The following is a 23,535-nucleotide window of genomic DNA, read 5'->3' on the forward strand; positions in this document are numbered from 1 at the left end:
TACAGAATATCCTAGCAAAACCATTCCTTCCCTTTCCACGCATTTTGTCATCACGGAGGTGGGGAAATGTATTTTTCTCCTCTCTGCCAGTTTATTAATTGCCAAATTCATTGTCACAAGCAATTAAGTGGGGATCCCGGAGGGGACGCGGTACCCCAGCTCTGGAAAAGTCAAAATGGCTTCAGTGACTTGCCTGGCTGGTAGGAAGAGGCACTGTGTTCCTCCTACCTGTGTTTTTCCAGGCCTGTTTCTGATCTCTTTCCAAAGGCCTTTGGCCTAGTTCGCTGCCAAGAGCTGCTTCCAAACTCCTCCCAGGGGGAGGAGAAAAGACATAATTGATTTTCAAGGGTAACAACACTAAAACAAAAGGGGATTGGTGCTAACGTCAAGCCAGGGCTGGGCTGAAGGTGAAAGCGGCGAAGTGACCCCCTGAAATCCTTTGCGGAATCACGCTTGCCTGTCACTTCCCCCGGTGGAGGCCCAGCCGTGGCCGTTGGGTCGCTTTCTGCCTCCCGTCTGGGAGCGGTGCCAGACCCGGAGCTGTGAAGGGCTCGACGCACCCGCAGGGCAGGGACGGCAGGCTGGCATGTGGGACAAGTGAGCGTCCGGAGGTCTGGAAATGCCCTTTGCAACGAGAGAAACGGAGACCCTCTTTCGAGAGCAGCCCAAGATTGGGAACCAGTATTTGGAAGATGCTTTGCTTCAGAGTTACTTGAAAACACACCTTCCTCCCAAGGTCTGGCGTGTATGCTTGTGTTTGTGTGTGTGCACAGCAAAGCCTTGGCTGGTGTAGCTCTGTTGGGGTCTCCTTTTAAGACCATGAACAGAATGCTCTGCAGAAATTATCAGCATTCTTTAAAATTTGATTTATTTGAATCTGTGCCCAGGTGAAAACTCCTGTTGGGGCATGAACAGAATCAGAAAGGGCTCGGTAGACTCCTGGGACCGGTCTGGGTGTTGCAACAGGAGTGTTGTTTGGGGATTGTCGGTGCATGTGTTTGTGTGTTATCTGGTCACCCACAGGAAGAAATTCCAGAGAAAGGACTTCAAAGCGGGGATGCTTTCAAACTCCGCTATGGTCTTCCGCTTCTCTGCCCTGGGAAGAGGGGCTCTGGAGGAAGTTCCTCTCAGAAAGAATGGGGCATTGTCAGCTCAACGCTCAAGAGCATTTTGGTGTTTGCTCGTTCTCAACATCACTCATCAGCTTTTGGGGGTTGATTTGCGGACAGCGAGGGCTCTGTACAGGACTGCAAGGGTTGGGGCGAGACCCTGAGGTGCAGGTCTCTGTTCTGAGAGGTTCAGGTGGGTGCTCGTTTTGCCTGCTGTTCTCTGCTGTATCGGGTAGGTGAAGTCATCCCAGGGACTGCAATAAATTTTCAGTTTTCAAGGACCAGATCTCCTGGAGCTGAGTTTCACCTCTTTCTGAGATTTATTCCAGCAGAAGCACTACCATGACCTGTAAAGCCACCGGGTGAGTCAAGGGGGCTCTGAGTGATGTTCTTCCTGCCACTGCTCGGTCTCTGGGTGCGTGAGGCCTTGCAGTCTTGTGGCAGTAGTGGTGTGATGGCAGCTTTGGGAGCTTGTATTTTTCACAGCCATCACTAAAGACAGGAATGAGGCCTCCCTAAGCATCGCTGTGACCTTCTTGCCGGAAGATAGAAGAAAGAAGGATGCATTTGGGCGGCCAGGAAGATCTTCCCCCTAATCCGCACCTTTGCAGGAAGTGTGATTCAAATCTCTTGAAAAATGAAAAGATTGTTGATGTCTATCAGCAAGTCTGAGAGCTGCTCTCCACTCCTTCCCCATAGAGACAAGCTGTAAAATCTACCAGAAAATCAGCAAAATCTTCCTTACAGTTCTGTGTTTGGTCCCAGCGGGGCGGTGTTGCCTCGTCGTTGGAAGGAAGAGCCTTGTCTCTGCTCTCTGCCTCATGCAGCCCAGGTTTGTCTGCAGTCTGAGAGGTCCATGCGAATGCCCTCCCGTCCAGGAGAGCAACAACAGGTGAAGCTTTGTGTGTCCTGCTGAAGCAGACGCCTCACTGGAGGTTGATTCCTATCGTACTATTTGCCTGTGGCCAGTGGTAAACAAAAATATTTTCCTGGAATGGAGCAAAAGGTCTATTTTTTTTTAAGGTGTTCTCTGGATTACATAGAAGAAAGCGTCTGCTCTTTATGGGCACGGTTTATTGGTCTTTGATCCCTCAATAAATATGTTCTTCAATATAAAGGATCGTCTGTTTGCACTCTTGATGTATTTCGAATATACCCATCCCCAGGACATCAAAGCACTGATTAGGGTGAACAAGACCTCCCAGAAAATGCTGCTAGTTAATGGCTTGTGCCCCGAACCTGATGGTTTGCGGATGACCCTTCAGTATCCCGTTGTATGTTGCTTGGAGTGCCCAGGCTGCTGTGTGGGTCATTCAGTGGTACCAAACCTAGGAGCTCTGATTTTGTCCTCTGACCTCGGAAATAAACACATTAACCTGGGCAACACACTGCATTAAAAGGCTAAGTGCGGTCAGGGCAGGAACTCACAGACAGGCACAATATCTTTTTAGAAACTGTGTGTGTGGCAGTGAAGGGACTCTTGTAGCTTGAATTCACTGTAGTGTGCTGGTGGTTTCCTTGCGCTGTCTAGTTAGGAGCCTGGCACCATTTAGAGACCTCTTTGGTAAACTCATGTTCTTCTACCCAGCAAAAGCAAAGGTTCTTGCACTTCAGGGATTAGTGAAATCCATGTACCTTCGACTCTTAGACTGTGCCTCTAAAACAGCCTTTAGATTTTAGTCAAGGTGTGATAAGCATTGGAGGCATATCCATCCCAGTTGAATTGCAGCTAGAGCAAACAACAGGACTGCAGTATAAGCTACACCAGTTTGACAGGGAGCTCATGCATGTTTTTGGTTGTGTTGTGTTGTCTATGGCTGAGTATTTCACTGTTCACCTGAAAGGAAACTGCTTGGCCTGAGGTTTGAGACTTCTAAAGTACTAATCGGACAGTATGTGTTGGATCCTCATTACGCAGTTTGAGAGGCAGAGCGATGAAGGAATCAATCACACAGGATGTAATTTAGTGAAAAGTCAATACAGGGGGAAGCAGCGAAAGGAAAAAACAGTGTTTGTATTTCATCAACAGCAATTTAATGTGTTTTATATTTATGCTATTTGGGTATATCAACTAGGACATTCACCTCCACAATTGTTATACTTAGGAGGAAATGATCTTTTCTTGTGCGGATAGAGAACACCAAAAAGCATTCCTCTAATGAAAGCTAATCTAGATCAGCTAATCTAGATCAGGTACTTCTGTGACCCTCATTACAGTCTTGAATGTATTTACAAGGTCCAACAATGCTAGAGGTTGGATTCGTCTGACCTAATTTTAGTCGTCAGTAAGTCAGGTTATTTAAGTCTAGGCAAGTTCTCCAGGCTCTGGTCACAGTTAGGGAAGGGGAGCAGGTACCTGCAGAGGGCAATTCCTCTCCCACTAAAGCAGGGATCTAAGTCAGAATGAATCACTCTGCAGGTGCCCCTTTCTCTCCGTTAGCTATGGACAGGCTGCTCAGTCCCAGTCAGCCAGCCCTGGATAAAACAAAGGCAAATGAATTCTTATCCAGAGACATTAAGGAAGCTGGTTGCAGAGTGGAAACTTGAATCTAAACACCCAGGGAGCCAGGCTGAAACTCAAAGAGTTGAGCCATCCCTCCTCTTCTAATCTAATAAGCAGGTAACTACTGAGCCCCGGGGAAGTTTTCCTGTGTAGATGAGGGCTTTCCATTTTTGGCAGCTTTTCCCCCCAGAATTTGTATCCAGCAGTAAATCACAGAATCGCTGAGGCTGGAAGGGGCCTCGAGATCGTCTAGTCAAACCCCCCTGTTCATGAGTGTCTGTGTGACTCTGAGCCCTCTTACAAAAGCTCTTCTGACTTTTGTAAAATCTAGAGATGCTGCCCTTTCAGAAAAGGGATTCTGAAAAAAAAATGGTGACAGCTGAGCACAGCTGTCCCAGCAGAGGCTAAGGGACAAGCTGCTGTCCTGCTCATTACAGAACCACAGAAGGGCCAGGTGGCAGGAGATCATTAGCACCTCAAAACAATTGTGTCCCGTCTTTTGCCTTTCCAAATAAGACAGCAGGTGCCTTGCCTTCCAGGGATGTGCTGAAGGGCTCTTGTTGTGGCTTCGCAGGTACAGGAGGAGGTGAGTCAGGACCTGGAAAAATTTGGAAACCGTCTGCTAACGGAGATCAAACCTCTGGCACGGGAATGCGAGTTGAGTCCTCCTGTATTTCGGCAGTATGATGCCTGGGGGCAGCGGCTGGATCATATTATCACTTGCCCGGCCTGGAGGAGGATGAAAGAAATTGCAGCAGAAGAGGGGCTAATTGCTGAGGCTTACAAGAGAAGATACTCCAACTGGAGGTAACGGGGCGGTGGGAATGGGAGTGACTTGGTGAAGGCAAGTGACTTGCTGAATATCACTTGCTGGTTGTTCTTAGCAGGGTATATTCAGCATCTGGTAGGCATGGACTTCTTGTTGTATAATGGGTAACATATGATGCATGGATAAAGGCACACCTACTTCTGTATTGAACAGCAGTGTCTCTGTCCGCCGTAATGTTCCACGTCAGCAATGGTTAGTCATACCTAATGGCCTACAGTTGATCATCGTATTCTTTGATGTTGCTTTCCTGATTCTGGGGCCTGGCACTTCCCTGCACCATTCCAGCTTTACGTGCATTCATCGTAACACAACCACAGGTCTGGGCTTTTACTTGCAATTTCGTTGTATTCCAGCCTTCAGAGATAGCCCCAGATTTACTGTTCTTATGAACTGCCCTTAATGTGCACCAGCTGGCAAGCAGTGCCTTTCATTCAGCCCCTGCACTGGCAGTCCCACTGGGACTGAGAAGCTCTTCTGTTCCATTTCTTCCTGGTTGAAAGTTTCTGCCCTCTCAGAAATGAGTGGCCTGATTCTCACCCATGTTGCCTGTGTGCTTTCCCTCTCTCCCTAGTCAGGATATTTTATCCTCCTGCTGTTGAACTGCTGCAAAACTTCTCTGTTTTCAGTTGTCTTTTTTTTTTTTTTTTTTTTTTTCCTAGCCGTGTGCATCAGGCTATCAAACTGTACTTATTTTCAAACTCCTCTGGAGGTTTCAGCTGTCCTCTGGCCATGACGGATGGAGCAGCCAAAGTCATTGAGGTACGAGCTCCTCTGGTCTCTCAGGGCACAGCCCAGGCCCTGGCAGCGCTGGTTGGAGCCCAGGACACTGGCCAAGGCTCTGTCCCTGTCAGGACATGTGCCTTCCTTGTTCTGTGACTCAGTTCCATCTCCCACCCGCTGTGTTTCTCCTTCAGTTACAAAGTCCTTGTGCTTGCTTTTAGATTTACTTACAGCACTGAATACAACAATATTGTCCATTCTGAGCCTTGCAGGGATGCTTGTAGGATACACTGTTGTAAGTTAAGGGAACTGTTGTAATTTGGTCTGTGCAAGATACATCTACTGCAATAGGATCTTTCCTCTTGGTTTCTTTTCCCTCCCCCAAAACAGTCACTAGGTATTCCTGGATCTCTGAAAAATGCTTTTCACCATCTGACATCCCATGACCCCAAGAAGTTCTGGACTTCTGGCCAGTGGATGACAGAGCGCAGGGGAGGCTCTGATGTTGGTAAGGGTTCCTAGGTGGGAAATGACTGCAGTGGCAGCTGGCTGTGTAAGCGAGAACTGAGAAAATGAAAGGTGGGGGAAGCTTTCAAAGCCAGGTAGCTGATTTAGAATACCTCAGCAGAAGTCATGTAAATCTTCTAGATAGCTCTACCTTTTACCAACAAAAGACCCAACTCATTCTGTCCACCGATGCATGCAGTACACACACACACACATGCAGATGCAGAGCTGTGGTCCTTGCACAGATAACCCACGGATGTCTAGCTCTAGACAAGCAAGACATTCGGGCTCATCTCAGGTGGAACTCAGGACACATTCTTGGCCGCCAACTTCTGTTCCTTGGCAAGTATAGACCAGGATAGGCCAGGAATAGACGAGGAAATCTCAGAACTCCATTGCAGAGACAGAAGTGTGCAAAGGCAGTCACCTATATCTGATAAAACAGCAGTTGGTTTCCTGGTGGGAGAAGCAAAAGGGTCAGCTATGGAATAAAAGTTGGAGGGATGAGCATCATTGCAGGACTCGATTCCATAGGACCCTTTGTTGTTTTTGGCCATGGTAGCCCCTAAAAAATGGAGGAGCTAGATTATAAACCACTGTGCATTTTGCCTACAAAGTGCTGCCATTATCAGCTGTTAGCCTGGAACAACTGCTGGAAAGGCTCAGACTCAACAGAGTACGTTTTCTTTCTAGTACTTAACCCTGACTGCATCTTTTATCCAGGGTCAGTGAAAGAGATTAGCAGCTAATCCATATTTTGTCCTGATAGCAAGGGGTGATTTAAAAGAGCTTCTGCTTAAGCTAAAAATCAGCATTGATTGATACAAAAGTTCCCATAAAGCCAAGATCTCCTGCTCCTTTCTTGCAGCTAATGGCACAGAGACAGTGGCCAGAAAGCAGCCAGATGGTGCCTATCATCTCTATGGCTTTAAATGGTTTACATCAGCTGCTGATTCTGATGTGACATTGACCCTGGCGAGGATAGCGGATGCTCAAGGACATGTAAAACAGGTCTGTTTCATAGTGGAAAACTGAAGGAGCAGGGGTATGCTTTTACTTCCTTTTTTCATCGTAATAAAATCTTCTTTGCATGCCTTTTTAATGGCCCCAGGGTTCTGGAGGTCTGTCCCTGTTCTTCCTGAAGGTTCGAGATGAGGAGGGGAAGCTGAACAACATCAAAGTGCAAAGGCTGAAGGACAAGTTGGGTACACGCCAGATGGCAACAGCAGAGCTATGGCTAGATGGAGCTAAAGCAGAGCTGGTATGTAAGATTTCACCTTCTTGGGACTGGGCTGGCTTGGCATGGCAGACAACCCATGGGGATTTTGGCAATGATACCGACTGAGGAAGTCCCTCTCCCACTTCTGTGACTGGTTTTTCATTCCACAGAACCCTGCCCCAGCAGAGCAGTGTGTAGGACAGAGCTGTGAAGAGCTCAGGAAACTGATCTGAATTTAAAGTAATCCCAGGGGAGGGAAAACAAAACAAAAGAAAAAGTCATTTTAGGCTGGTTATTTCCCTAATCCAGTTGGGCCCAGCCACGGGACAGTTCTGTGTAGTGTGCAGGTGGGAACAAGCAGCCCAGGACCAGAACTGATCACGCTGATATTGTCTCCAAAGCCACCTGTCTGGTCATGCCAAAGACTTGGATAAAATGAGATGGCCATATTTTAAAGCAAGCACGTCTTTCTGGTGCCTGAGAACAGACAGAGACAGAGTGGGCAGCCTCTATCTATCTGCCTATTGACACATCTCTCACGAAGACAGATGTGCTTCAGCTTCCAAGGCCATGCAAAAGGACGTTTAGATCAGCCTTTGTTCCTTGATGCTTTCAGATCTCTGCAGAGGGTCGTGGAGTGGCCTCCATCTCCAGCATGCTGAACATAACTCGGATCCACAATGTCATTGCTGCAGTAGCTTCCATGAGAAGGTGAAGGCAGCATGGCTCCCTTGGGGCTGAAGGAGCAGCTATCAGGACAAGGGAACTTTGCAAGGCTTAGCATTGCAACTGATTGACGTGTTACGCTTTTGTGGGCACAGGTCTGGGATCCAGCAGTGCTGGAGAGAGTTGGCCTGTGGGTGATCTAGGCTGGCATGCTACAGCTGAGCAGGGTTCTTCCAATGGGAATGGCTGGAAGGGAAAGCTCAGGAGTGAAGAAGGAAGGTTGCTGGTCTAACTCCTTTTCGCTGGCTATATTCTCTCTAGGATGATCAATCTGAGCAGAGAGTATGCCCTTAGGCAAGTTGCCTTTGGGAAGCTCCTCAAGGACCATCCCCTCCACATGCAGACGATAGCCCGGATGGAGGTAAGGCTTCCTGGAGCTGAGCTGGATCTGTTGGTGAGGAAAGAGGACAGAGATTCATAGTTGCTAATGAGCGCAGCTGACCTGCCTCTGCATGGAACAGTTAGATGTAGCGGTCTCCTGCTACAGTGAGATGTATGCAACAAGAGATTGACATATTCAAGTGGGATTTGATCTGACAATTGACCTAGCTTCTCTGATGGATTTCAGATGATCTTAAATAACAATTACTTGGGAACTATTCTGAGAGGATTGCCAGAGTTCATGCATGCACTTACTATGCCACAACCTCTGAAGTTGGTCAGTAGCATCTGAGTCCAAACATTACAGCACAGTCTCCTAAGTTGGAGTTAACAGACTGTTTACTAAGACCATGGCAGACTCATCCAATTTGCCTGGTAGCCCATGCACCTGCAGATGGGCTATTCACTATTTGCAGCAGGCTTGAAGAATTCCTGAGGGGTCAAAACACACAGCCTAACTAGCCTTTGAGAGCAGTTCATGTTCACTGTGTGCCTGCACAGTGCTCAGTGCCACAAGATACTGAACCTGAGTACAGCCTCTAGGTGTGAATGTAAGACCATGAAGGACGGAGAGGTATGAATTGGCACTCTGGCTCAAAGAGGAATTTCATGTCTGGGCCTTAGATCACTGCAGAACATCTCACTGCTTTGCATCAACACTGAGCGGTAGCAGACCACTACTTCCACAGGACACAGGTGGCTTCCTACCCCTAACAAATCTTCAAAGAAAGGCACACAGTTCTGCACCTCTCCCCATCCAGGCGCTACTTCTTGGTTTAAGTAGTGTAATGCCAACACTTGTCCTTGGGCAGCAATAGGTCTGAGCAAATATTTAAACCCACATTTAAAAATCCTTTTGCAGAGTTGGAGGGTGTTGGGGGAAAGTAGTGTCACCCAAATATCTCAATATCCCCAAACTTCCCAAAGTTCAACTTGCCAGGGAAGTAAGTTGCTCAGCAAGGAATCTGCAAAAGACCTTACAGATCTGGTGCTCAGAGGCTGACATGCATGGTCTCATGTTCTTTATCCTTGGAAAGGATGTGGATTTGTGACCTGGATGCCTGGTGGGAGCTTTGATCTGGCTCCTGATAGGCCTAATGAAACGGTATTGTCTCTTTCCTGATACTGGACTGCAGTGACCAAGAGAGGCAGCTCCAGACTGCTGGTCTGCCTGGTCTATTTAGTATTTTATGCTTTGTGCTTTGGCTGCTGGGCAGTTTTGTCTCTGAAGTTGTGGGCCTGTAAAGGAGAGGTGGCCCTTTGCCCAGGTCTGAGTGTTGTGCATCCCTTCCAGATAGTGTCATGGCTCATCAGCAGATCAGGCTGGAATCAGTCCGAGTCAAAGGTCTTTGCCAGTGAAGGACCCCACTTCTCTGCCTGCAGGTGCAAACCCGAGGGGCATTTCTTCTGCTTATGGAGATAGTTGGACTGCTTGGACTTGTAGAAACCAACATGGCAAATGAGCAAGACCAGCTTCTCTTGAGACTGCTAATACCAGTAGCCAAACTTTACACTGGGAAGCAGGTAAGGAACAACCAGCTTAATCAGCCTGGAGTGGGTTTGTGTGGCACATTACTAACTTCAGAGCTGGAAAGAACTGTGATTAACGTAGGCAACATGAGGGATAGCAAGTGAAAGGTAAAAACTCTCCTGGAATATAGAATAAACATTTACTTCCATGCACAACCCAGGCTTTTCCTTACCTAGGATTGTACTGACAGAGAATCTCCTTGGATCTCCTCTCAAGATCCAACTGTTCATGCAGGTCCTCTCCCAGCGCTGCTCAGTCTTCATTCCCCAGCATGCTCCTCTCCTCATTTAATGAGCAACCTGCCTCAGCAAATCAATGGGATCCAGTTGGTCCCATCCCAGCAGGAACTGCCATGTGATATTGGATGTTTCTGGCTGCTTTCTCCTCTTGTGCAGTGTGGAACATATTAGCTCTCTGCATTTTGCAGGCTTCTGCTGTTGTTGTTGAGGCGATGGAGTGTTTTGGAGGGCAAGGTTACATGGAGGATACAGGCCTGCCAGTCATAGTCCGCGATACTCTGGTAAGAAAGCAGCAGGAGAAGCAGAGAAAGCTCCTTACTTGGAAGCCTTTGTGTGTCACATAATCCCTTCCAGAGTCCTCCAGAGCTGCTTGCTACATGCTCAAAGACACAGTCCTCCCCAGACTCACTCCAGCTGTGCCAGCTCTTTCCCAGTTGCCCTCCTGCTTAACCCAGTCAGCAGCACTGGAGGGGAGGAGACATGACTTGTTCCTGTCACAAGGGATTGTTTCTTAGCTCAGCAATGTAGCTGGGCCTCTAACACTGATCACTAATGCTCCTTTCCATTTGTGGTGAGGCAAGAAAACTCTAGAGATTTCCTCGATATCCCTTAACTCTGCCCCATATCTTTGTCGTCTCTCTTTCCCCTTTTATTGCAGTCACCTCAAGAGGCTCCTTCACGCTCTTTCCACAGTCTCTTCTACCCCACAGGTACTGTCCATATGGGAGGGAACAACAAATATTCTATCACTTGACGTCCTGCGATCCCTCACCAAGAGTCAAGGACAGGTGATGGCTGTGTTCTCCTCCACAGTGCAGGTGAGCCCACATCAGTAGCACCAGTCAGCCTGATTTGTCCCCTGTGAGAGTGTCATTTGCGATTAATACTCCCAGCTGAGACCGGTAGTGAATATGATCAAATTCAGTTTTAGACAAGTGTGCAGAAGGTGTCTCACAATTCTGCTCTTTAAATAGCACTTACAAAAGCAGAATGTAGGCAGTATCTGTTTTGGGATCCTTGTGTGCTGCAAAAAATGTGGATACTTTCATCTCAAACGGTGAAGTTTTGCATTATCAGAGTTCCTCATGACAGGTACCAATGTAAGTATATTTTTAACGTGAAAGGAGCTACCCTCCTAAATCCAGAATAATTTAGTGGTGTTGTTTCTTAACTGGAAAAACATTGTCTCTCCATGAATCTTGTTAAGGCCGTTAAAAATTGATGATCTCCCCCAAGACTGCTGAATTTTACAAGCATTTGCTAGGGCTACCCCTGCATGATGACTTGCTGCATTTATTCTACTGAAAAGATGGAAGGAGCCAGCCATCCATTGCTGCCTTTTTAGATATGCACTTCTCTGGCTTCACCTGCAGGCTGCTCTTTTATAGGTGCTCAGATGACAGTCATGAAGAGTTAATAGTCAGAGGAGCTCAGAATTTCATGAAAGTAGATGAGTATCAGCTGTCTTGATACATCCCTTAGTGGAACACAGGAACCAGTCTGAAAGGCATGAGCAGCATCTCAGAGGGTAGTCTCTCAATGCCTCCTTTGGGGGTTAGTTAATCCAGATATAGCAATTGAGATTACATTGGTGAGGAAAAGCAAGGAGATTCTGGGCATATGCAGTACTCGATTACCCTCTGCTTAGTCTTCATTTTTTTAATCCAAACAATGTGAGAAGTGAAAGGTCTGGGTCACCTCGCTCCCTTCAGCACTGACAACTGGCTGCTTGAAGATGATGGCATATGCAGCGATAGAGCAGAGATGATATCTTCACAGTAGGCGGGAGGGCTGTTTTGGCAGAAGCCTGTTGCAAGCCAGACTTCCCAGGGAAAGAAAGGAGACTTTGCTAAGGGTGAACGTAGGAGCAGATACAATGCAAAGCATGCCAGTAGTGCACAGTACAACAAAACACCAAATTCTTATTGTGGACTCTGGTACATGCAGTAGAAAGTTTTATCCATCCATCACATCTTTCAAGAACACAGTAGCAAGAACCTGACTCCTTTTCACAAGTGACTGCAATTGGCAACTTCTCTTGTGTTTCAAATCCACAAGTAAACTTTATTCTATACAGACCATCTCTCTTACCTTCGGAGATGAGTGTCATCTTACCATCCTCTCATACAACTTCTGTTAAAGGAAAAATACATGACACAATTTGTCTAACTGACAAAAAAAGCCAAATCCACTCATAAGCTAATGAGCATACCTGCTAATTAAAAAGCCAGCTGGTCCAGCTGTTGATAAAAAGTGGTTTACTCTGTCACTGAAGGTAATGGAGTGGGGCAGGAAAGGAGGGGGTGGTAGGCTCTAAAAATAACTTGGAAAGGAGCTGGCATCCACAGGCTTTCTCACTTACGCTAATTTAAGCTAAGTAAATACCCCACAAAGGTGCTATATTTCAGTCCTAGGAGCACTTTTTTGGTGTAACTCAGAGGGCCTCTTCAGACTCTGAACAACTGGGTAACTGGAGAAATGATAAAGAATTCAGCAACACGATTCAGAGCAAATAATTGAGCAGCTCTAACACCAAGTATAGACTTATTAATTAGCAAGCTCATAATGACTCTTGCTCTCCCATAAATCAAGCTGTACATGAGGCTGCAGGGTGAAGAAGCAAGCATCAATTTTAAAGTTCACCAAATTCCAGCAAGCACTGTGGCGTTTTCTGTTAATGTTGTGTTTAGACTGCCTCATTTCCACTGATTTTTGGCAACTGAGCAACCAGAATTAGCAGAGCTGGGAGGGCTGTGCTGATATATGTCATTCTGGATGTAACAGATCATACTTGGCAAGTTTGACTTGGACATAGAAGAAGCCTTTTCCCTTATGCCTTCAGCAGCCAGGCACAGGAAAGGCAGACTTGGAGGTATTTCTGCCTGCAATACCAGGGCACGCAGCAGCGTATCCCTGGCACTACTGAGCCAGCCCCACGCCGGTGAGAGCTGGGAGTGCCTCTGCAGCACGGGGCAGGAAGATGCTGAGTTTCTACACCAGAATCAGGGTTTCACTTACAGACGATACACAATCCCTTTCTGAGCTCTCGTTGTCCAAATTCTCTTGGCTTCTGGGAGCGTGGCTTTTTTTGAAACATCTTTACTATATCCATCTAGTGAGGAAATCATGTAGTCCTTCATAAACCTTATTATTACAGTCCCTTTCTTTTTTATTAATGCTTCTCAGAAAACTAGTACGGTTCCTTTTATCAAATTTCCGTCAAAGATCTGTCCGTAGGATTTGTAGCCAATGAGAGAGGTTTGTTTGGAGAAAGAAGCATTAGACTAGCACCTTGTTCTCTGAAAATCATTTCCTTCCCCTACCCCACTGCTACCAATTTCTGCTTTTATCTTCTGTCATTGGACTCTATTGACTGTGGGATAACAGAGGGCTGATGGTGCTGTGTCCACTTGGTTTTGTGATCTATGAGCAGTAATCCAGTGACGTGGTTATCTATCTTCAGAAAAAAGAAAATACAGAGAACTTCTCTGTCCTTTGCACAGTGTGGTTATGAGAAGCTGAATTTTTCTGGTTCTTGATACATAGGCAGGTTCATTGCAAGGAAGATAAACCATCCCATCCAGAGGTAATTAGCCTGCAACAACTCACAAGAACTCATGGCAAGAACAGGAAGGGTGAGAGACAGTCCTGGATTCTCATCAACCGTGCTGGGAGTTTCAGATGGATGCTGCACGGGGGCAGTAATTTCATGCTATGCTAAAATTGTATTAGATGGAATTTTGAGCCAGAGCAATGAGTGTACTTTAAAATTCAATTACAATCTCAAAAGGGACTCTAGAATAGCACCCATTTATTGCATTTTAGTGATTTCAGATTAAATTTGGTCACATCACAAATACAGTTTTCCTTCTGAATGCCAGTCTTGCAAACATCTTCCAGAGCTCAGAATCAACTGTCTCATGCATCAGCAACGACTATGTAGGGCTGAAACTCTATCTGTAAATTGGCTATATAATCCAAGCCACATGATAATGTTTTTAGGTCATTTTAAGAATATAACCACAGTTTTAACATAGCAGGAAACAAATCTAGGTTGTTAAAGTGAGACTACCTGTCTTCTTGAAATATTAATGTGAGGCTTGTGCTTCAAGTTCTGTTTTGGATGTTCTCCCTGTTGCTGTATTTTTAAATAGTCACAATTATTGTTTGTTCTAAGTAAAATGCGGTCTGTCTTGCTTGGTAGTCAACTTGTGAGAGCAAACAAATGAGTGACAGCTTAAATATTCCTGTGATAACCTGAAGGAATCAGAAATACTGAAGCTTTGAAGCTCAGTTGCTCTCTGATGACAATCAGAAAAGAACTGTACAATGAGCATGTTGATGCCATATGTATTTGCCTCCCCTCAGGAGGCAGGAATTGGAGCAGATCAACATGCAGGAGAGCAAAACAGGAGTTGCTTCTGCCTCGAACATCATCCCTGAAGCAGCTGTCTAGCCTCTCATTCTCAAATGCTTCCCCTCTCTCTCTTTGCAGTGGAGGATGTGGAAAAAAACAGCTTGATCTTTCAGAAGATTGAGTGCTTTCGGTTAGGAAAAGAATGCGTATAGTGTTAAAAAAGTGTCAATTATTGGAAAGAGAATATAGTCATTTTTGTTTCAGATTAAAACCGTGCTTTATACTACTTGATCTACACGGGCCAAGTCTTTAAACCTGGAAAAAACAAAGCAGTGTAAGATGTAGCAGCTCGTGCCCCAACCGTTAGCTCCGGGGTGCTGATAGAAGCACATATGTAGTCCCTGTGCTTTGCAAGGCCTGTCTGATGCTGGCTCCCACCCAACCTGCTGGGAACATGTTTATGCCTTTGGGGTCTTTGATCTTTGCTGGCAACAAGCTCCAAGCTACTTTTGAAACATCTTATTAGCATTCTGTGGGTTTGGAGAGTTCTTTGGACTTTATCTTGGCACTAGACCTAACTGCTTTAATGACGATGTTTTTGTATTCGTACAGCATATGCTGCGGGTATTTATTTACTGCTTTGCCTAGAGCACAGAATAGCATCCATTGAGTATTGTGTTTTTCTTGTATTAATAGTCAGAAAATACAGGGCAATGGTTAGGAAGGAGGTGTCAGGCATAGAAATATTACAGAAAACAAAACTGGATTCAGCTTTTGCAGTCTGACTCCCACTGTGCAAATAAGCTGTATTTTCTTGTACTAGCAAAAGGTTGCATGACCACTTAAGTACTGAAAGCCTCAAAAAAATCAAAAATTAGTTCTGTGCAGCAGATACTTATAGGCTTTAGCTTCATAAATAACCTGCAAATGAGACTAATTAACAAAAAGCACTTCCTACGATGTGCTACTTAAATATGTAACAGTTCAGTTTTTCTGTCCAAGGTAATCCTTTAGTCTTACTGTGTCCTGCAGAGAGACAGATTTGAATATTGTCTGGATGTCAGCACAGTGCATTAAGCTCCTGGATGAAGCCAGGGCCAATTCTGCACACCAGCAGCACTGGGACGTGCCGGGGCAGCCGAGGCTGGCAAACAGTCGTGGCCTACTTTGCTGCACCCTGGGAAGCCTGGTTGCTGCGACTGCTGCAGAGGGAGGACTCGGGTGCCGGAGGCTGGTGCCTGCTGCTCCGGTGAGAGCTGGCTGTTTCGCAGCAGTGGCAGTGGAAGCCCCTCTCTCTTATCTCTCCAGTTCCCCCCACGGCAGCAGGAGCGGCAAATCCTGCCAACCCACTGATCCCTCCTGTCAAAGCGTGTCTGAGCTCGGTGAGAGCAAGCTTTCACCTAAGACCAGAAGCTTTCCAGCTCCAAGAGAGCAGGCGTGCCATCGCTGCTCAGTGCGCGATGCTGCAGGGCTGCTCTGGGCAGGATGGCACACTGGTCTTGCTTGATCCCTCAAGAGAGGGCCTAATACTGCTACTGGGCAAACGCGGCTGGAAGGCTAACCTCTGCCCGTTGCATCCAGGCCGCTGTGGCCATGCTGTATGATTAAAGGGCAACTGTTTTGAGTCTCTTGGCAGACTGTCACTTGTGCTTTCACAAGATGTTTGAGACACTGGATAAACAAGCTGAACAGCAGCGTAGCTCAGTTGCGTGTGTGTGTGTGTGTGTATGTGTGTAAGCTTTTAAGCACAGTCAAGTTCCTGATTTCCTTCTATCAGGACAAAAGAATCGGTCTGATCAAATGAAAAGAGCCAGTCTCTTCTCTAAACACTCTTTTAAACCTGAATTTTCCTCTCTCAACGCAGCCCTAAGAACTTGGTGGAAGTGAAAATATCAGAATAGGGGAGGTCACATATAATTAAAACCTGACCCGGGTATTCAGTTACAGGATATTACACATACGATCTGGTCCCCAAGCAGAGCTGGAAAGGCAGCACGGTGATGGCCACATGCTGGGTCTGGCTTACAGGAATTTGCCATTCTTAAGGCAAGGTCGTGCGTTTCCTCTTGGCACGTCCTCTTCCGTGCTGCCAAGTGGTGCTCACGTTGCTCCATCTCTGGCAGCGCGAGTTAGAGCTGCCGTGATTTAAGTGTTTTCATTAGTATCTTGCTGCGTGCGCTCAGGATTTCATCAGCCTCATTTCCATGCAGAGGGTAAATATTCTGTAATTTTTCCCATGATTGGTTTTTGTTTTTTTTTTTTTTTCTCGCAGAGAAAACTGGAGTTGGCTTCTAGCACTCAAAAACTGGAACCTGCTGTGAAGCTCATGCGGGATGCCATCAGCAGTCTTGGGCGACTCGTTCAAAGAGCTGGCTCCAAAGGGGCAGTGACCATGGAGCTAGCAGCGAGAGACTTCTCCTACTCCCTAGCAAGGATCTATGCAGGTAGTGGGAACAGCCAGAATGATCGCTTTCAGTGTCCTGGTTTCCATGTTCCGGAGTGAAAAACTGAGTTTTAAAGAAAGCTCAGCCTGACAAACTGTTGAGAAGTAACAGCCAACCACTTTTCATTACCCTTTGCTGTTTTGGCTGCAGTCTGGCAATACTTACGTCTTACATTCTTTCACAGGAGCTCTTCTAATTGAACATGCAGCTCGGCCTGGTTCCTCCTCCACAGATGTCTCCACTGCTCGAAGGTAAGCAGAAGTCTTCTCTAGCCCTAGCCATTTTAGGCAATTCCTTGCGCAGTGCAGCCGGCTTTCTTTGCTCTGCATCGCTGAGAGAGCCAACCATCTGCCAGGGTGAGACCCCAAGCTTCAGTATCAGCTTTGAAGGAGACAAACAGCATCCTGAGTTGGTTACTACCAACATCGTTGCTTTTCCTTGCCATGGGGAATCTTTGTTCTGGCAGTGATGAGAAAGATCCCAAGTGGAAAGAACTCAAGCTGAAAGCGGCATTGTCTGTATTATGGGCCGTGGACAAATTGTTTGCATTCTCTGTACAGGTGGTGCAACCAAGAACTGTGTCCTGTAGCCACAGAATTAAAAAATGGCAGCTATGATGCTGAGGAAGCTTTCATGGACAGCTGCCTGGTGTACGATGGGAGCCCTGTCTCACCTAGCAAGCTGTGACTCGGCAGAGGTCCCTGGGAAAATCCATTCAAGCCTTTGCAAATGGAAAGCGTACGTTGTAGTGTTGCATCCAATGCAAGCTTTAATGACTGTGGTGAACCAATGATTTAGGATTAAGTGGAATAGAGAGAGAGAGTTCCCTCTTCAGGGCAGCAGTAGCTGTGTCTACATGAGTGTTTTGGTCCAGAGCAGGCAAACTATATTCCTTCTGGAGGAAACAAAACCGAAAGCTCTGCTATGGCTATGCACCAAGCATGCTCTGACAGAAGAGTGGAAACAGGAGGTCACAATCCAAAAATTGACACTTCAGAACAGCTTCAAATTACACGTATGGTGGGGATGCTTGATCCAAGAGCCAGAGCAAATCATTCTGAAGCAAACCACCAACTACATCAACTGCTTTGGGCTGAAATCCACTGCTTTTGAGCTGAATTACTTGCTAATGCAGACATAGCCACCGACATTCAGTCTGAGACACTGAAATGTTCTTTCCAAGTTTTAGGCAAAGACTGAGTGATCAAATGCAGATAATGACTTGAAGAAGCAGCTCTTCAAGTGCTAACTGGTGTTCATTTTAAGGAAAAGCAACCAAAATCAAACTGAAGCTGTTTAAATACAGAAAACTATAATTTTGTCATGTTCACTTTCTTGCTCTCCAATGCTGCTCCTACACGCTCTTTCACCCTGGCAGCTGCCCGGGGTCATTTTTTTCTTGACTAACCTCCATGGCTGTGGGAAGTTGGTCACAATTTGTGAATTTGGTATGTGCCATTTATACAGGCAGCCTCTGTGGGAAGTGTTGCACTTGGTTCAGAACCCCCAAACTCAGCGACTGCTCTTGGCAACTTGTTGGGTAAAACAGCAGCTTTGTAACCAAAATTTTCCGTTTTCTGAATCTTACCGAGCTATTGTTAAGCAAGCTAACTGGGCACTGCTTAGTCTAGCTGTGCTTTGGATTTTTCCTTTTACTTTCTACCTTGTCCCAAACCAACTTTGCTATGCTTTAAAATAAGCTGAAGTGAAGGCTTTACTTTGTAATGCCTGTCGTTAGGTGCCTCATCACTGTAAAAGCTGCTAACTCAGCTCTGTAGTCAGCTGAGACGGGTAACAAAACCGTTCTAAGCCTACTGCATTTAAAATACAGGATATGATAATTTGGTATTTACATCTTCATAAATGGTCGGCACCAACATCTCAACTCTACTGCACGAAGCTGCTCTGCAAAAGGTTGGGGGAGGAAGTAATTTCAATTCCATCGCACAAATTACATCAGAACTGTACGCATTGGTACTATAATTAAAGGAAAATAACTTTTGTCCTCCAGATAGCTTATTAATTTTCTATTTGTGTATCCTAATGATACAGCAATTCATACTGACATAAATTCTACTAACAATAAGTTCTAGATTGAAATCCAGTAATCCCCCATCAAAGCAAACACCTAGATACTGACTGCGTGCCTCTCCCCACGCTCAGCACTTCAGTCTACCTGCTTGATGTTATCCTGATGAGAAAAAGTTTAATTAGAAAGTTGCTAATAACAGAAGAAAAACACCGACAGAGGGAAGACAGTGGGAATATGTAACTGCAAAGAGCTATCAGCAACTAGGGTAAAGGGTGGGAAGAGACAAGAAAGGAGGCATCTTCTGAACACAAGTTATCCAACATTTTGCTGAGGCTAAAGCCCAGGGCTCCGAGAGAACCCAACTGATCACGAAGCCTGTCTCTGAGGAGGAGCATGAGCAAAAAGCAATGCCTGGAGAGGTATAGGAGCAGCAAGCGGATACTTGGTGGGCACTGTCTATTGCAGCTCAGGGGTCAGTGCCTGACCCAAGCGGAGCGTCCCTCAAATTGCACAAAGCATAGAGCTTTAGCAAGACCCAGCATTAATGGGCTTTTCATTGCTGCGTTTCTCTGTATTTGCTGGATGTGTTTTGGGGTGAAAAAATAATACTGGCTTTTGAAAAAATGTCTTACATTACTATAGCTGGTTGCTGTCAAAGAAAAAGGTCTTACAGGTGTCAAAACATAGAAACCCATCATGCTGTGAAAGATTAGTGAGAAGGAACAGGGAAGTTGCAGTTCACAAACCAGGCTAAGAATGGGAAAGTGAGAACCTTGTGGCTCTCACGCAGATGATGAAGTTAGCAAAATCCATCACCAGAAATGTATGTGGGAAGGGCAGAAGGGTCTAACGGTGTGTGACGGATACAACAGAAAATGAAAGTTATCCGAATTTAACCAGCACCTGAAATTGTTTGCAGAGCTGGCCATAGACCATCTGGAGCCTCCAGTCTTGCTAGGTGTTGGGCTTTGGCAAGAGCGATACCTTCCATGCTCGCTGTCAGTTTGGGCTTTCACGGCACCTCTTAAGTTTTACATACACTTTTTGAACACTGGAATTACTTTTTCCTACTATACAAGCTATGATTTGCCTAAAAATAAACCCCACAAACTGGGAGGCCTGCAAACGTACTGATACACAAAACACAAGGGACTGTAAACTTGTCACTGTGTAGGAAAATGACAAATTTATTAAGATCTAAATATTCACTCTGAGGCTACAGCAGAATAAATGCTGTTACAAACAAAGAAGCACTAGGGTCTAACACTTTATACTGCTGCTAAACAGCTCTCTGCTCTCATAGGTTTGCATGTTTTAAAACATTTAATGTTCTCAAAGTAATTAAGCAAGACTTCAGATGTCATTTTAATACAAATTCCACCAAAAAAATGTACAATCAAATGCATCACTGGTTGCCACTGCAAGATAAAAATCATTTAATAACATAACTATGGGAAATCAGTTTAAAAAACATATTTGTTAAATAGTAAGATAAAACTTTAGCAGCATTTAAAAAATTTGAAAGTCCAAAGAGTATGGTAATCTTAAATTGCGAAATGCAACACTCCGAGCTCCAATGCCTGTATGATGAGTGTAAAAGGAAAGGATGGAAGTTTATTATTCCTCTGCCTGGGAAATGGGATGTCTCCATAGTATATAGACAGTAAAACAGACAATGTTTGTACAGATGTGGCTGTATGTGAATCTTACATTTCTGCTTCCCTTTCCTTGCTCTTACGCTGGTGGATTCCCACTTTGACAAAGAACTGAGCTGAATTCTTAAAAAAGTGCAAACCCGAAATTACATGCTCCCTCGGCTAGATTTTGGCTGCCTTGGCAGACCTGATGTGCTCCTTCAGCCGTATATATGTCTGTAAAGGTACTGACTACCCCACAGGAGAATCACCAGTCTGTCCTTTAAAGAAAAAAAAAAGAAACCGACCGGGAGCAAACATAATTCCTAGCAGCACAGCTATAAAAACACCATCATGCGAGCGCTGCATGAACAAAAGCTGCATTCACTCACATTCCTTACTTGACTCAAAAAAAGAGCCTAAATTGCTGCTTTTGCTTTTTACTCAGAAAAGGTAATTCCACATAATCACTGAACAGTTTCTGAGTGATGCCAAGCAATGGGATCTGACTGAGGACAACTCCAAAGACTGCACAGACCCTGATCTGGATCCTGCATGTGGACAAATGTCAGAGAACCGACCTTCATCTAGCAGTGTCGGTATCTGCTCTTCTGCGTCTCCTTCCAGGGCAGCCTAGAATAACACTGCTTTTTACCTGACTCTCAACACTGCTACGTTCTCTCAATTCCTTGGATTGATATCCGGGAATAATTCAGGATCTACGAGATGGGCAAGTATAGAATAAGCATAAAATATCTGCATGCCCCATTTCCATTTAATGACCTCTGCATCAGCTCAGCTTTTTTGCACATGGTTGTTGCCCTTTGCAGCCTCGTAACGTAATTCAGAACGGTAGTTCAAAATCTCTCTCAACTTGGACTTTACCCCCTGGGGACAGTCTTTCCTGCTCAGCCAAGTGGTTCTTGACACCTTCTTCCCCTTCACCGCCAGATAACAATCCTTGCTAACTGGTGCCCTACAATGTCACTGCTTCTTAGCAGTTCCTGTTCCAATAGACGGCAGCAATGGGCCAGTCCCACCAGTAAGGAGCGGTTGAGGTTGCTGTTGTCCTACCCGAGGACGAGGGGGGTTTTCGGTTCTCAAAGATTGTCTTTCTCCCTCAGCCACTAATGTTTCTGAGACTCCTGATAAGCTGCACAAATTGCCTTTGTGTAAGGAGATCATTGCAAGAAAATCACAGTATTTAAGACAGCACAGAAGCTGCGTATTATGGCAACAGCACTACTGTCCTTTATGGACTTTTATGCTGCTTAAGAGCAAAGAGGAAAGGATGTTCGTTATGAAAAGCTGATCGCTGGGAAATGAATTTCTATGCAATAGCAGTTGTGCGCTCCTCTAGCAGAACTGCTAGACCGTCGGAAGGGCGATGCTTTTGACTTGCAGACCTGCACAATCACGGCTTTACGCGCTGTGGAAATTAAAAGTTCTCTAACTCCTTCTGACAACAGCGTGACAGAACCCTAGGGTTTCACTCAGTGGTTTCCAGGCGGAGAACATCCAAGAATTAAGTGCGAATGTCCAGGGCTGTGAGTAATGGTGTGCACATAAAGTCTATAGCCACTGCACTACAGAGTAATGAGTTACTGAAAAAGCACTTAGAAGTAACTCAGGTATGAAAGGAGCTATATAAAATCAGATTCTGGTGTATAATTGAAAGCCTGCTGTTCTCTTTGCATGTTCTTAACAGTGCACAACATTATATATGCTTTTTATTTTATTCTTGAAGCTGTAAATACTACCACCAGCTGTGATCACTGCTCTGTCCAAAACCTGCAGTATTATTTGATTAAATAAATACCTTAAGAGTATAAAGCAACTGTGTACCACATCTTGTGATTAGAACAGGCCTGTCCTAAAATAGCTCAGAGATGCTCAAGGAGTTCTTTAGTGCTCCAGAGAATTCAGGACAAATCCTTTCTCTTGACTTAAAATATGTAAGAAAAGAAACGACTGAAGGAGGATGAGCTTAGGTGATGGACATGCACGTGGTAGGCTGCTGAAACGAGCAAGCAATCCTAAGAAAATGAGAATAATCGGACCCTTGTGCAGGAGATTTTTGCAGGACAAACAGCAGTTGAGTTTTCCGTCTTCTGGGAAAAGATTAAAAGATATTAAACCTGAGTGAGTTTGGTTTGTTCCCAAAGAGCCACAGCTCCACCATCCAGCATTGAGAATAAGGCAGAAAGTGTGCAAATGAGAACTAAACTCCGATCTTCCCACCGTGCTGTCACTGCAGTGAACGCCAGCGCTTGCTCACTGCAGAGGATGGGAAATGTAGAGCTTCCTTTCCCAAACGTCACTGAAAGCAGGGGTGAATTCCCTGCTGACCTGGCCCACTTCTGCATTTGGGCTAGCATCATTGGATCAAGCTTTGACATATATGATGGTTAGTTAAGGGGAAGAAGAAAAACGAGGTACCAGGGAAGGTTAGATTCTCATACAGTTCTCCAGCCTCAAAGAAAACTGTGCTGATTGTACAGGACAGTACCTGATGGCGCATGTGGTTGGTGTCTTTTCCCTCTCCCTGGGATTGCTGCACCAGGGAAACCAAGCTTCGTATTTTTTCTTCTAAGTGTAGGAGCAACGGTTTGTTGTTCCTTGCAAAGACACACAGTGGAAAAAAAAGCAACAGGAGGACTGCCACAGCCTCCTTTTTCAAAGGCCTTGGTGTTTCTGCTGAACCTCAAATATATCCCCTATCAAGGACAGGAAAGAAAAATAAAAAATTAAAAAGTGTGTTAGCAAATGCTCCCATGCAAAATTCTAAACTTTATTCACTTTTATTTATATATTTAACAATTCTAAAGTATTTACTTCTTGCTTTGACAAAAATGAAAAATATAGGAGCACTTTACTCTCTTTAGGAGAGAAGGGTTATATATACAGCTATGGAGAGATACTGGTTCCTCCTTTACATACAAAGAAAAATAATATTAATAAAAAAGTGCTTCATTGATCAAAAAAAGACTAAGAGCTGCAAGCATTTATTCACACTGTACATCACAGACCCCAAAAACCCGTATCATACCCTCTTGGCACCTGTCGTTAGGAACTGCAGAATCTTAGACTTATTTTTGACTGTCCATTTGCACCACAAAACCACACAATGTTAGTGTGTAGAACTAGACCATGTCTCCTAAAATCAAACTTCTAATCACCCACCTCAGTGGAAAAGCCAGAGAGATAGGAGCTATATATTATCCTTTTCCTGTTCCAGCTGTCTCTGTTTTACCTGATACATTAATGCCTAAAGTTCTAGTCCAGGTATTTACTGCACTGTTTT

The 23,535-nt window shown here is 45.2% G+C and overlaps 1 protein-coding gene across 1 annotated transcript; it reads left to right on the plus strand.

Moving 5' to 3' along the window:
• Positions 1 to 353: 353 nt before the first annotated feature.
• Positions 354 to 20,449, plus strand: LOC112987979 (acyl-CoA dehydrogenase family member 11-like). Its single transcript, XM_026108148.2, has 14 exons — positions 354 to 736; positions 4,187 to 4,419; positions 5,101 to 5,200; positions 5,552 to 5,669; positions 6,537 to 6,679; positions 6,780 to 6,929; positions 7,504 to 7,598; positions 7,875 to 7,974; positions 9,378 to 9,518; positions 9,953 to 10,045; positions 10,475 to 10,582; positions 16,394 to 16,565; positions 16,750 to 16,816; positions 17,126 to 20,449. The coding sequence occupies exons 1-14, from the start codon at positions 620 to 622 to the stop codon at positions 17,250 to 17,252; spliced, it is 1,764 nt and encodes a 587-aa protein (XP_025963933.2). The 5' UTR covers positions 354 to 619; the 3' UTR covers positions 17,253 to 20,449.
• Positions 20,450 to 23,535: the final 3,086 nt, after the last annotated feature.

The sequence above is a fragment of the Dromaius novaehollandiae genome, chromosome 17 (genome assembly GCF_036370855.1).
Source record: "Dromaius novaehollandiae isolate bDroNov1 chromosome 17, bDroNov1.hap1, whole genome shotgun sequence".
Classification (NCBI taxonomy): Eukaryota; Metazoa; Chordata; class Aves; order Casuariiformes; family Dromaiidae; genus Dromaius; species Dromaius novaehollandiae.